This window comes from Callorhinus ursinus, unplaced genomic scaffold, assembly GCF_003265705.2.
Source record: "Callorhinus ursinus isolate GAN/ISIS: 27379988/994484 unplaced genomic scaffold, GSC_fseal_2.0 scaffold28, whole genome shotgun sequence".
In the NCBI taxonomy this organism is placed as follows: domain Eukaryota; kingdom Metazoa; phylum Chordata; class Mammalia; order Carnivora; family Otariidae; genus Callorhinus; species Callorhinus ursinus.
In genome coordinates this window covers 20,433,785-20,447,394 of record NW_027397090.1, presented here as the reverse complement: position 1 = coordinate 20,447,394, position 13,610 = coordinate 20,433,785, and the positions used below count along the sequence as shown (strand labels likewise).

The 13,610-nt window shown below is 62.8% G+C and overlaps 1 protein-coding gene across 1 annotated transcript in view; it reads left to right on the top strand.

The window, feature by feature from the left end:
- The window catches only part of PHF2 (PHD finger protein 2), a gene marked incomplete at its 5' end in the record, with an annotated part of 72,098 nt that overhangs the window by 52,975 nt on the left and 5,513 nt on the right, over nucleotides 1-13,610 (top strand). Inside the window, 11 exons of the mRNA XM_073878267.1 lie at nucleotides 67-229; nucleotides 720-807; nucleotides 1,180-1,286; nucleotides 2,440-2,531; nucleotides 3,463-3,552; nucleotides 4,363-4,731; nucleotides 6,439-6,558; nucleotides 6,903-7,018; nucleotides 8,406-8,584; nucleotides 8,662-8,732; nucleotides 9,374-9,537. Of these exons, the coding sequence (XP_073734368.1) occupies nucleotides 67-229; nucleotides 720-807; nucleotides 1,180-1,286; nucleotides 2,440-2,531; nucleotides 3,463-3,552; nucleotides 4,363-4,731; nucleotides 6,439-6,558; nucleotides 6,903-7,018; nucleotides 8,406-8,584; nucleotides 8,662-8,732; nucleotides 9,374-9,537 (1,559 nt within the window). The remainder of the gene's footprint in view (nucleotides 1-66; nucleotides 230-719; nucleotides 808-1,179; nucleotides 1,287-2,439; nucleotides 2,532-3,462; nucleotides 3,553-4,362; nucleotides 4,732-6,438; nucleotides 6,559-6,902; nucleotides 7,019-8,405; nucleotides 8,585-8,661; nucleotides 8,733-9,373; nucleotides 9,538-13,610) is intronic.

Sequence of the window (13,610 nt, the reverse complement as noted above, 5' to 3'; positions counted from 1 at the left end):
CAGCGTGCCGGGTCATGGTGGGCTCGGTCCCCCCCAGCGTGCCGGGTTATGGCCTCTCGTTGGCAGGGGGAGAAGATCTTCTATCTCATCAAGCCGGCCTCAGCCAATATCTCCCTCTATGAGCGCTGGCAGTCGGCCGCGAACCACAGCGAGATGTTCTTTGCTGACCAGGTGGATAGATGTTACAAGTGCACCCTCAAGCAGGGCCAGACGCTCTTCATCCCCTCGGGTGAGCACCCCGTCCTGTGCCCCATCGTAACTGCCAGGCTCCCCACCTTTGCTCTTGCCCCGGGGGCCTCCTGCTCTGCCGTGACTACAGCATCCGGGGAGTGGGCTCCCGGCCGAGGCTCGTGTCTGAGGACGATCTAGGGGTGCGCGCACTCTCCTGGGTTGTGGCAGCTCGGCCTCGGCCCCTCACCCTCTGTGTGGGGGTTGGGCGTGCTGGGCAGCCCGACCTGGGGCAGGCGGGGCCGGTTTCTTCAGTTCCTGGGTTGGTGCCAGGCAGGAATGCCAGCGTGGACACAGGCTCTCCTACCGGGAGGGCCCGGCCACCCATCACGTGGCGGGAAGGGTGTGTGCGGGCAGCCAGCCAGGGTGGACGGGGGCACCAGGGCAGGCTGGAAGATGCTGAGCTCATGCGGCTGGGGTCAGGCCAGGCAGCGGCTGCGAGCCCAGCCTGAGAGCGCGCTGAAGGGCTAGCCACGTCCCTGCCTCGCCAGGCTGGATTTACGCTACGCTCACACCGGTGGACTGCCTGGCCTTCGCGGGACATTTCCTCCACAGCCTGAGCGTGGAGATGCAGATGAGGTAGGGCCACACCTGCCCCGGTCCCACCCAGCCAGGGTCCCTGCTGCCAGGCCAGTGTGGTGGCACCCCCCCTGAGTTCTGGGCATGCCATTAGCCTCGTCTGTAGTCCTGCCAGGGCCCCTGGGTGACCTGGTTCCTGGACAGCCTCTGTGGCCCTTGGAGGGTGTGGGGTGAGTTGAAAGGCCTCTTCCTGGGCACTGGCCGCAGGGCAGTCATTCCGATGTGGTCCCCTGTTCCACCCAACCATGCAGGGTCGGGGGGCAGAGTGGCAAAGCCTTGGTGTGGCCTTGTCCTGGCTGTGACATGGGCTCACCCTTAGTGTCACTTGCTCGGTGCTGAGTGCCCTGGACAATTGTTTGCTATGGTTTCCAGAGCATATGAAGTGGAAAGGAGGTTGAAACTGGGCAGCCTGACTCAGTTTCCCAACTTTGAAACAGCCTGCTGGTACATGGGGAAGCACCTGCTGGAGGCGTTCAAAGGTACGGGTGTGCAGGTTGGCGTCTCTGATGGTGGCTCCAGGTGTCTGGTTTGCATGTGGGGCTCGGGGATGTGGGTGTGGGTAATAGCTATGCTTTCATGCAGCCGGGCGGCCAGACCCTGGGGCGGGCTGAGCTCTGCGGGGCAGCGTGAGGCTGGATGGCATCCTGTGGGGCTGTTGATGTTTTGGAAAGAACGCTGGGATGTGTGTTCCCGGGCCTGGCATGCATAGCCTCATGTGACTGCTGATGGGGCTCATTCCGGATGTCGAGAGGCCTGGGGGTCTGCCTGGCTCTGGGCTTGCAGCTGAGGGACCCCTGCGGCATCCCTGCCCTCCACCCCTGGCTTTCATGGTCAGTGCCCAGCTCCCATCGGCCGGGCTGCATTCCCCCCGCAGGCTGAAGCCACCTCATCCGGAGCCCTTTGTACATTGACTCTTGTTTGAGATGGGAAAGCTAAAGAGAGAGATCTCGATCTTGCCTGGTCAGGTTTCAGTGAAATTTGTCCATCCCCAAATTCAGATCCCCGAGTTTCACCCTGGCAGAGGGTGTGCCTAGGAGTGAGCCCATGGGGGCTGCCCTGGGGGCTCGTGGCAGGGAGGTGGGATGGGGCAGTGTGGGCAGAGCCAGACCCTGGGGATGGCCTGATGGGATGACCGCTGACCAGCTGGGTCTGCTCCTCTGTCAGCGGCCCAGAGTAGCAGCCAGTCCCCTGGTGGCTCAGAGGTCCGGCGGCTCTGCCTCTGCAGTGAGCTCCCCGGCCAGAAGGGGGGCACTTGGTCCCTTCTCTGCAGGGCTCGCCCAGCCCCCAAGGGCGTCTCAAGAGGCGGTGCTTGTCCCCGTGGCCACAGTGGGAGTCCCAGCTACCACTGCTGGGCAGAGGCCACATGAGGTGTGGGTACACCTGCGGCCCCTCACTAAGGTGGGCCGGGGGACAGGCGGAGGGGACAGGCCCTGTGGGTGGATGGTGGGAGGGCCGGTCCTGCCCCTCACAGGGCATCTTGGACAGGTCCCCCGAGGTTCCAAGACGGACCGTTGGCAGTTGGGCAGGTGGCAGTGGGTGGAGGTCCAGCCCTGACCCCGCCCCTGCCCACCGTGTGAGGTCGCCTGCAGGCGGCACACACTCTCCTGACCCAACCCCTCTACCTCCCGCCAGGTTCTCACAAGTCTGGGAAGCAGCTGCCTCCCCATTTAGTCCAAGGAGCTAAAATTCTCAATGGTGCTTTTAGATCATGGACGAAGAAGCAGGTAGGGAAGTGGGCCAGGTTGTGCCTGAGCAGAGGGGAGCGTGGCTGGTGGGGAGCCCTCCCCAGTGCTGGTCCTTCCTTTGCTGGGTGCCCCTTGCCCACCTGTAGCAAGGTGGGGATGCTGGAAGCAGTTTCTGGCCTGAGGGCTGGGGGCCGGGGGCCTGGAGAGTCTGTAGGAGGAGGGTGGGTGGTGGAGATGGCGCTGAGTGCACCTGAGGGGCAGGGGCAGGGTTGGACTCAGGATGGGAGATGGGAAGAGCCTCTTGGCCTCCCTGGCCACAGCCTAGGCATCAGCTCCGAAGTGGGCTTCACTCTCTGATGTGGGCCTCCCTTTCCAGTGTGTCCCCCCATTGTGCCCCCTGTAGCAGCATATGGCATTTTACCCCCCAAGGTACCCCCGACAGTATGCCCAGTGCCCCCCATGCCTCCCCAGCAGCACTGTCTGGTAACCTCCCAGGGCTGTCCTACAGCCACATCTCCGGCCTCACGGCCTGGAACCGTGTCTAGTACCCCTCCCACCTCACCTCAGCCACGTGTCCAGGGATAGCGGCCTGGTGCCTAGGAAGGAGGGATGGCCTGCATCCGCTGCCCAGCTGGTGGTGGCCTCGGACACCTCGTCCTCTCTGGGACCCTGTGGAGATGGGTGGTGGCAGAGCCGTCTTATGAGTCTGGCTGGGGGCTGACTTGTTCGGGGAGCCAGTCCTTGCCTGTGTCAGCCCTTGCCCCGTGCCTGTCCGGGCTGCTGGGGTCCTGGGCTGGTAGGCAGGAGATGACTTGGAGGGACAGTGTGGGTGAAGCAGGATCCTCGGCAGTCAGGCCTGCCTCGGGGACCCTCTGGGTGGGAAGGGGGTGGGGCAGTGTGGCCTGGACAGGTGGAGGTCGGCGCCCGGCCTGGGCAGCTGACCGCCAGCCCTGCGTGTGCTGCCCTTCAGGCTTTGGCAGAGCATGAGGACGAGCTCCCAGAGCACTTCAAACCTTCCCAGCTCATCAAAGACCTCGCCAAAGAGATCCGCCTCAGCGAGGTAGGACTGACCCGGGGGGCCACCAGCCCTGGCCGGGGAACCCTCTGCCTGCCTGGCCCTGGCCCTCCCCACGGCTGTTGACCAGGGTCAGCCGTGTCTGAGATGGCTCCTGCCCCCAGCCCTCTGAGGCAGGGTCATTGGCATGATGGGGACTCCGCGGCACCTGTGGCCTCCTGGCCGGAGCTCCCCGAGTGGGTGGGGAGGGGTCTGGAGGGCGGAAAATTCCAGCCGTTGGAGACCCTGCTTGTGTGAACTTGGACTGCCCCAGCCTCTCCGTGCCATGGGGTAGGATGGCAGTCCCCACCAAGGAGATAGAGGGGTCAAGTGGCTGATGGTGTAGACGAATGGCACCTTGTCACATGGGTACTGTGGATGAATGTGTCACACAGTGGTGTAGATGGATGTGAGCATGTTGCATGGTTGCTGTAGGACAACTGTGTGTCACAGAATGGTATAGACAGATGTGAGCATGTCCCATGATGCTGTGGATGTCAGCATGTCCCATGGGTGGTGTAGACGGATGTGTTATATGATGGTGTAAACAGATGTGTGTCACACGACGGTGTAGACAGATGTGAGCATGTCACACGATGCTATAGGATGTGAGTATGTCACACAGTGGTGTAGAAAGATGTGAGCATGTCACACAATGCTGTGGGATAGATGTCAGCATGTCCCATGGGTGGTATAGACGGATGTGTTGTATGACGGTGTAGGCAGAGGTCCTTTCTGCTGGAGTGTCTCCCACAGCCTGGGCTGAGGCCCTCCTGGCAGGAGGCAGTTGGCCACCTCTCCTTCTCCTTTCCCTAGAATGCCTCCAAGGCCGCCCGACCCGAAGTGACCCCGGCCATCTCCTCAGATGAAGTCTGTTTTGGGGACCAGGAGAAAGAGGAGCCCCCATCCCCTATTGAGGCCAGCCCTCCTCGGTCCTTCCTGGAGAAAGTATCCAAAAAAAAGACTCCCAAAACCGTGAAGATGCCCAAGCCATCCAAAGTTCCCAAGCCCCCCAAGCCCCCCAAACCCCCAAAGCCCCCCAAACCACTGAAGCTCAAGGATGGGGGCAAGAAGAAAGGGAAGAAGTGCAGGGGGGCAGCCTCGCCCACCATCCCCAACCTGGACCTTCTGGAGGCCCACACCAAGGAGGCGCTGACCAAGATCGAGCCTCCCAAGAAAGGCAAGGTGGGTAACCTCACCCTCCTGTCTGTGGGCAGAGGGTCTGCAGACACCTCAGGGGCTGGCCTGTGGGGTGGAGCTGGGGCTGCTGTGTCCTTATGAGGCTCAGGGTAGGTGGGCTCTGCCCCGGTGAGCTTGGTGCAGTGGGGAGGGAGCCTCACGGGGAAGGCAGTGGTGTCTGTGCTGGGATGGGGGTCACCACACAGGGTCACTTCGGGGGATGAGGTGGTTGGCTCCTCCTGGGCCCAGGCATTGGCTGAAATCTGAAGGTGGGTCAGGTGCCCAGTGGAGGGCAGTATGGAGGCAAAAGGGAGACTTATGATGTGGGCAGTTACGTGAGGGGCCTGAGCCCCTACAGACAGAGAGGCAGACCTGTCCCTGGGGACCTACCAGTGTGACCAGAGGCCCTTAGGTGTGGGTTTCAGGGACCATGAGTCTGAGACCAAGCCCCATTGAGTGGGAGGTTATTACCCACTTCTCAGGGTGGGGGGTGGTCAGTGACAGCATATTACAGGGCTGCAGTGGGACACCTCGGTTTTCCCTTCCTTAAGGCAAAGAGGGTGGGTTGAATGAACAGATGAACAGATGGATGGATGGCAGGAAGGGGGGAGAGAGGGAGGAAGTGGGGAGGGTGCATGAATGGTGGATGGTAGGTTGGATGGATGGATGGATGGATGGATGGTAGGTTGGATGGATGGATGGATGGATGGGTGGGTGGTGGGTGGATGGATGGATGGATGGTGGGTGGATGGATGGATGGATGGTGGGTGGGTGGTGGATGGATGGATGGATGGATGGGTGGATGGATGGATGGATGGTTGGGTGGGTGGTGGGTGGATGGATGGATGGATGGTGGGTGGATGGATGGATGGATGGTGGGTGGGTGGTGGATGGATGGATGGATGGTGGGTGGATGGATGGATGGATGGTGGGTGGGTGGTGGATGGATGGATGGATGGGTGGATGGATGGATGGATGGATGGGTGGGTGGTGGGTGGATAGATGGATGGATGGTGGGTGGATGGATGGATGGATGGATGGATGGATGGGCATGTGGGTGGATGGATGGGTGGATGGATGGATGGATGGATGGGTGGTGGGTGGATGGATGGATGGATGGATGGTGGGTGGATGGATGGATGGATGGTGGGTGGGTGGTGGATGGATGGATGGATGGATGGTGGGTGGATGGATGGGTGGTGGGTGGATGGATGGATGGATGGGTGGTGGGTGGATGGATGGGTGGGTGGTGGGTGGATGGATGGGTGGGTGGTGGGTGGATGGATGGATGGGTGGGTGGTGGGTGGATGGATGGATGGATGGTGGGTGGATGGATGGGTGGTGGGTGGGTGGATGGATGGATGGATGGATGGATGGTGGGTGGGTGGTGGGTGGATGGATGGGTGGGTAGTGGGTGGATGGATGGATGGTGGGTGGGTGGTGGGTGGATGGATGGATGGTGGGTGGGTGGTGGGTGGATGGATGGGTGGGTGGATGGATGGTGGGTGGGCGCATGAATGGGTGGGTGGTGGGTGCATGAATGGGTGGGTGGTGGTGGGTGGGATGGTAGGTGGGTGAGTGGGTGGGCTGTTGCATGTGAGCCAGCGGGGAGGCAGGGGCTGTGTGCTGTGTGGCTCTTGGTTTGCCCTATAGCCTCACGGATCCTCCACACCCTCCAACATCCACTGCTGGGTCATGACTGCTGTTTCTTAGGCCACAAAGAGTGTCCTGAGTGTGCCCAACAAGGAGGCGATCAGCTCGCAGAATGACGTGGAGAGGCTAGAAATCCGAGAGCAAACTAAGAGCAAGTCAGAAGCCAAGTGGAAGTACAAGGTGAGGTGTGCGGGGATGTGCGTGGGCCTGGTGGTGTGGGAGGAGGTGTGTGTCCACCTGTCCCCAGGGCGGGCGGTGAAGGTATAGGTGTAAGTGTGGCCTCCGTGGGGCTGCCTTCCATAGGCACGGGTTGAAGGGGCTGGGTGTGCCACTGTCCGAGTCGATGGACGGCCCTGCTTGAACTCACACTCCCTGGAGCTGGACAGTGTCTTGCAGGCCCCAGGCTACAGAGAAGGGGGGTTCCTGGATGATGTGGTCAGAGGGAGGAGGCTGGCCTGTTGCAACCACTCGGCCCACTGGTTGCCTGTGTGGGGCTCAAGGAGGGTACTGGGTTTGCTTTTCAGAACAGCAAACCTGACTCTCTGCTGAAGATGGAGGAAGAGCAGAAGTTGGAGAAGTGTCCTCTCTCAGGGAGCAAGGACCCCAAGTTCTCGTTTTCCTTCAACAAGAGACTGCTGGGGTATGTGCAGGCTCATGCGCACGTGCCCTCCCCCATCACACATGCTCGCACACAGCATGCACACAGCACACACACGCCTTTGTGGGGGGCTCCCCAGGTGAGGCCCCCTCCTGGGCTGGCAGAGCCCTTCCCTACCTCCCAGGCTGGTGGCTCTGACAGCTGGAGAGGGGGCAGAGGGCCAGAGCGTGACTCGGTGGCTGGAGCCCAGTTGCTGTCCTGGGCTGGGAGAAGAGAGGTAGGGTGGGTCAGGGCCCTGGCCTTGGGGCCCAGAGGCCAGTGTGAACCCGGTATTCTCAAATGTACCTAAAATTATGGCTGAAATGGGGGCTCTGGAGGAAAGATTTGTGGGGCTTCTGGGGCCTGAGAAATCAGGAGGGCTTCCTGGAGGAGGTGACACTGTGCTGAGAGGTGGAGCACCCAGCCTGAGAGGGTGTTTGTGTGGAAGTGGGCATGTCTGGGTTCCAGACCGTGGGACAGGTGTGTGTCCGCCGACCAGCTTGGCAGGCCGGCCACACTTGGCCCGCTGACACGCCCCAACTAGTGTGGTCTCTCATTGCAGTTGCTTGCTCAATCTGAAGTCGGGGTAGGTGCCCCTCGGTAGGAAGCAGCGCATCCCAGTGGGAAGGGGGCTAGCATTCTGCCGTGGGCTTCAGTTCCCTTGTTGCAGGTGGTGGGGAAATGGGGCCGGGCAACGTCTGGGGCCCTGCAGAGCCTGGGATGATGGGGCCTTATTCTTGAGAACTCTTGGCGTTGGGCCGAGGCTGCTCGGTGAGCAGGTGGGGTGGGTCTGGTCCGAGGGCCCGGTGCCTGACCTCATGGCCCTGGACATGCCGGTGAGGGTCCAAAGCTCAGGTGCTGGGCCCCGGGGGCTTTGGAGACAGAGGAGGTGGCCGCGGACAGGTCTCCAACCGTGTCACAGATGTGTGTGCCCCTGCTTCGCCCACATCCCACAGGGCTGCCCGCCACCGGGAGTGGGAGCCGTCCCGGTGCAAGCTGATGACGGCCCTGCCCCCGCCTGCTGTCCCCATTGCTGGGCACGGCCAGAACCCTGCCTCGCCCTGAGGGGAGGCCCAGCTGAAGGATAGCGGAATTTATTTTTCCGAAATAGCTCCGCAGGGAACCCGGTCCATTGGTGCTGGCTCCGTCTGAAACCGAGCTGGTGCTGAACCCCAAGGTGGGGGGCGGTGAGGGGCACGCCCTCAAACAGCCCGAGGAGGGGCCGGGCACCCACCCCGTGGGCCCTGTGCCGTCCTCGCTGGGGCCACGGCGTCCGGGAAGAGCCTGGGGGACGGGGACGGGACGGGGGTGCGCGTGGCCAGCTGCTGGTCCTCTGAGGCCCCGGAGGGGGTGCAGGGGGGCACTGAACGCCCCGCTCCTGCCACCCCAGCTCCAAGGCCCTCAAGCCACAGCCCAGCCCAGGCGTGTTTGGGGCCGTGCAGAGCTTCAAGGAGGACAAGCCCCAGCCGGTGCGGGATGAGTACGAGTATGTGTCGGACGACGGGGAGCTCAGGATTGACGAGTTTCCCATCAGGAGGAAGAGGAGCACCCCCAAGAGAGATTTGTCTTGTGAGTGAGGGCGTGAGGGTGGGGAGTGGGCCGCCCTCCCAAGACCTCTGCCAGACGCACGTCTGCTGTGCTTTCAGTCTTGCTGGACGGGAAGGAGCCTCTGGCCTCGCCCGCTACGAAGCCAAAGCTGGACTCGGCACTCTATAAGGTGAGCGCATCTGTGCCGGGCCCAGGAGGCCGGGCCCGGTGTCCGTCCTTGTCTTGGGCGGTCCTGCCACGCAGCGGGACCTGGCTGACGGCCTTGCGTGCGGGCTGCAAAAGGGGTCGTCTCTACCTTGTCTCGGGTGTTTTCATGGGGAAGGTGGCCTGGGTCCTGGCCGTGGGCCCCGCGGAGGAGGGATGAAGACAGGGCACGCGGAGGTCTGCGGGTCTCTGAGTGGCTACCCGCCATGAAGATAATGAATATGGGGGGACGCGGGGCCAGGCCTGGCACTGTGCTGTGGAGGCTGAAGTCGGGCCACCTCCCACCCAGGAGCCACCAGCCGGGGGCTGACGGGGCTCCCCGAGCGTGGGCGTGAGCTCCCACCGGCTCTCTGCCCAGCCACTTGGCTCCTCTCGTATCTGTGGTCAGGACTGGGGCTTCCGGGCAAACAGGGCCGGGCGTGGCGACAGCTCCGTCCTCTGGGGCAGGCCCGCAGTCCTGGCGGAAAGCCCCGGGGCCCAGCCCCGCCCGCAGTGCTCATTACAAAGGCTGGCTCTTCATAAACTGTGAGGAACGGCTTTTTCTGGCCAGAGGGAAACAGTAGCTCTCCCCCAAACTCCTTCTGACCTGTGGCTTTGTCCCCGCAGCAGAGTGACGACTCCTCGGACGAGGGCTCGCTGCACATCGATACAGACACCAAGCCCGCCCGCAACGCCAAAGGGAAGAAGGAGGGCGTGGGCTCTGCCGCGGGCATCCTGGACCTGCTGCAAGCCAGCGAGGAGGTCGGCGCGCTTGAGTACAACCCTAGCAGGTACGTGGGGGCCCGGCCCCGTCCAGAGTCAGGCACCCAGAGCAGGACCCACTCAGCAGAGGGGTGCCGGCTGGCCAGGGAGCTGAGTGGGAGCTAGTCCCACCGGCCCCCAGGGTGTGCAGAGCTCCTGGACAGCCAGACGGCAGGCGTGGGGGAGGCTGGGCGGCCGTGGGTGTGGGGCCGTGTGACAGCGTCTGAGGGGCTGCCCCCTCTGGGGGCCTGCGGAGGAGCCGGGCTGGGTTCCGGGCTGTGTCGTCCAGCTGTGTCTCTCTAGACATGCCCCAAATGCTGTGAAGGTGACGCAGGAAATTTTCCATGGCACATGCCCAGCCTCCTGGTCAAGGGCACTTGGTGTCTTTGGGACCCAGGGCTGCAGAGACCTCACCCCAAGGGAGGGAGACGGTCGCTTCAGAGCTTGGGGACAGAAGAGCCTCGAGGAAGGGCTGGATCTGCCAGGTTCCCAGGTGACCACACCCAACCGGGGGCGAACGGGGACCAAGCCAGACTGTCCCTGAGTCCCCACGTGCGTCCGGGGAGCCCACTCACTGCAGCCATGGAGGCCCGGGTGGCAAGATTGCTTCTGCCCAGGCCTGCCCGGCCCGGCCTCCGATGTGAGCGGAACGGACTGAGCCCTCCACGCTTTATTGGGTGAAGGGCCTCGGCTCGGTTCTCTGGTGATGGTCCCGGTTGAAGTCTTTCTCCATCCAGTTTAACTTTGTTTTTAAGCATTGTGGTCATTTTTTTTTTTAAGTGGGATTTTCATAAGTACCACAGACAGATAACCAGGGGGTCACAGCCTCCCCAGTGGGGGGACCTCCGCCGCCGTGGGGGCTGGTGCCCTGCTAGTCCTCAGGACGGAGCAGACTCCCGTGGCAGGGCCACTTGCTCAAGGCCACGCTGCTGGGAGGCGGCCCAGGCAGGGGTGACCTGCCTGAGGAAGGCGAGGCTCATGCGGCCTGCGCGGTGCTCGGTCCCCTCTGTCTGCCTCCGAGGCCGTGTTTGCAGAATCGAGGTCCCAGGGCTGTGCGGGCCCGCGAGGAGGCTGCACACCTGGCTGGTGTCAGACACACAGGGGCCGAGGAGGTGGATTCGGCCGTGCTTGGGAAGGGCTCCTGCTGACCAATGGCTGTGCCTTCTCTCGGGAACGTCTGTTCTGTGAGCTGTGTTGTGTTCACAGATGGCCGGAGGCGCGTTCTCCCCAGGGGCGTGGTGCGTGGCTGGCCCGTGGGCAGCCCTCTGGGTGTGCGCTCCCGCTCGGCACTCAGTGGGTTCTGTCGATGTGCAGAGTGGGCCCCTCACTGCACAGATGTGCTGGGCAGGACCTGGCCTGAGGCCCCTTTGCTGGGAGCTGTCTGACTGTGACCCCCTTTCCAGGAGGGCGCTGCTGTGGCCCTGGCCCCGCACCGCCTTGGGGGTGCCTTTCTTCTGGAGGAACTCTGCCTAGCCCGCACCTCAGCTATAGCCATTTGTGTTCAGACCCCGGGGAGGCAGGGTCGCGGGAGAGGTGCGGAGACACGAGCACTGCGGCCTGGGCTCAGCCCCGGGGAGGAGGGCGGCCTGTGAGTGGGTGCGCTGCTCACAGCTCTGCAGACATGCATGGGGGCCCCATGCACGTGTGCACACGTGCCCACCAGGCCCACCCCCTCTGTCCGCTGCAGGCACTTCCTCTTCCCAGTCTCCCATTTGGAGAGCAGGTCAGTTTTTGATGGTCCATTTGCTCTGTTTTAAGTTTTCGCTGTTGGGAAAAAACAGCTGAAAAAAATGGAGGGAAATATGTTAATTTCTTGTGCATGGTTTGCTGAGTGTTTACTGCTGGGGGTGGGAGGAGAGGATTTTGGTATGATAATTGGAGGATTAAGAGATTATTTTCCATGTGCTCTGGTTAGACTTTGCTTCTTGATTGGCCGGCCGTGTGTGGACAGACCGGCGGCCTGTGCCGCATGCTGCCCTGGGCTCCATGGGCCTCCCTGTCGGCTGCAGCCAAGCTGAGCTGGGACCACGCCGGCTCCGGGGCAGGGGACGCTCGCACTGGGTGTCCTGTCCTTGCAGGAAGCCTGGTGACTGCCCAGCCTTGAGGCTGGGTGAGGAGGCCCAGACCTTCAGGGCGGGGCTGATGGGGCCACATCCGCACCTAAGAGCTGGGTGTAGCGGGTGCTGGGCCGGCCGTGGGCTCCTGCTGTCTCCTGTGCAGGTCAGTGGTCAGGTGCAGCAGTGATACGCTGTGTGCTCCTGGTCGGATCTGGACAGCCCTTTGCCTGTGCAGTGTGGACGGGGCAGGCTGCATCACAGGAGTGGGGCAGAGGGGCCAGGAGCTCCTGACTGTGCAGGGGTCTGGCCAGACTGATTTTCCCACTGTTTTGGCTTTGAACTGCAGTCCTATTTGATTCCAGCAGAAACCAGAACACTGAAGTCCAGTGTGTCTAGGACAGGGCCCAGGGAGGTGGTATTTGTGGAGGGCTGCCTGTGGGGGGCCAGAGTCCCTGGCCTGGAGCCCAGCAGTGACCTGACAGGACGGCTTCTGGCCAAGCTTGCTTCACTGGGCCCCCAGGACCTTCAGGGGCGCTCTGTATCTGCTCCCTGGGGCCAACTCAGTCTCCCCCAACCCTCCAGCCCCAGGTTTGGGAAGCTCCCATTTCTGAGTGGGGACGCACGGCCCCCTTTCATTTAAACAGTCTTACTAAATGTGCTTCAAGCACCCGGAGGTGGGGCTGGGGCTGGGGGTGGGGAGGGAGTGGCATGAGATGCAGAGGGTGCAGAACCCCCAGGAGGGCCTGTGTGGACTGATACTTTGGGGTCACAGTAGTCCTGCAGGTGGGTCCATACCCTGCAGGCACATGGAGCAGGCGGGGGCCTGGAGGTCAGACATCAGGGTGAGACCCTGTGGCTGCTCCCTGGGCCTTCTGGGTCTGTGGTGGGGTGGAGGGCTAAGCCAGCCTGTGGGTCCATCACCCCATGCCTGGCTCCTGGTCCTGTCTCCTGGGGTCCAGGGAGGGGAGGGAGGGTCAGCCCAGGAGGGCCCGATGCAGTGGTTTGGCTGGGGGCCCTGCAGGCCAGGGTGGACTGTCCTGCCCCCTGTGGCCAAAGCCTGGGGTGATGGGTAACAACGAGGGCCAGAAATGGCTCCTAAGGGGAGACGCCTGCTGGTCCAGGGCCACTGGGAGCTGCCTGGGCTGGTAGCTGAGGAGGTCCCCCGAGGAGGCCCAGCAGGATCCCATGGGAGGGTCCACTGGGATGAGGAGGTGAGTGAAGCTTCTGGAGGAGCCCAGGCCCGGGCTTTGAGCGCTCTCCCCATCCAGCCATATCCAGGACCCTGCTGTGCACGGGGCGGGGGAGGGGGGGCGTTGGGGGGAGGGCTGCCTACCCCTCCCAGAGCCCAGGCCAGCAGAACGTGGTGCCAAGGTAGTGGCACAACCTCACTGGGTGTCTCGGAAGCCAGAGCAGGTCCTGGAGGGAGGGAGCCGGTGCAGCTGGGAGGAGGTGATGGGGGGTAGGCTTGGGGCAGGCAAAGAGGGCGTGGCAGGACACTGGGGGCGGCAGTGCCAGGAGCTGGAGGGCAGCGGGTGCCGGGGTCAGGTCAGCGGGAGGCGGCCTCAGGGAAGCTGGGCATCCGTGGAGTGACTGAGAGGAGCTGAGCTGGGGCTGAGCTGACATGTGGTCATCGCGTAAAGAACAGATGGGAGGGAGCAGTTGTCAGAGGCGAGAACTGCTCCCTTCCTCTCCCTCACTTCTCCTTGTGTTCCCTCTCCACGCTCTTCTCTGTCCCTGCAGAGTGTGGGGACAGAGGACTGGCCATTTCTAAGTGGGAGTCATCAGCTACCACTGTGCTGCACCCCATGCTGTCTTCTGGCCACTGGGTGGGAGGGTGCCTGGGCTGTGAGCCCTGGGCTGTGAGCTGAGTGCCATGGCTGTGGACTAAGTACTGTGGGCTGAGTGCCTTGGGCCGTGGGCTATGGACTGAGCGCTATGGGCTGTGGGCTGTGGGCTGAGTGCCATGGGCCACAGACTGTGGGCAATGGGCTGAGTGCTGAGGGTCGTGGGCTGTGGGCTGGGCCATGGGCTCTGTCCCATGGGCT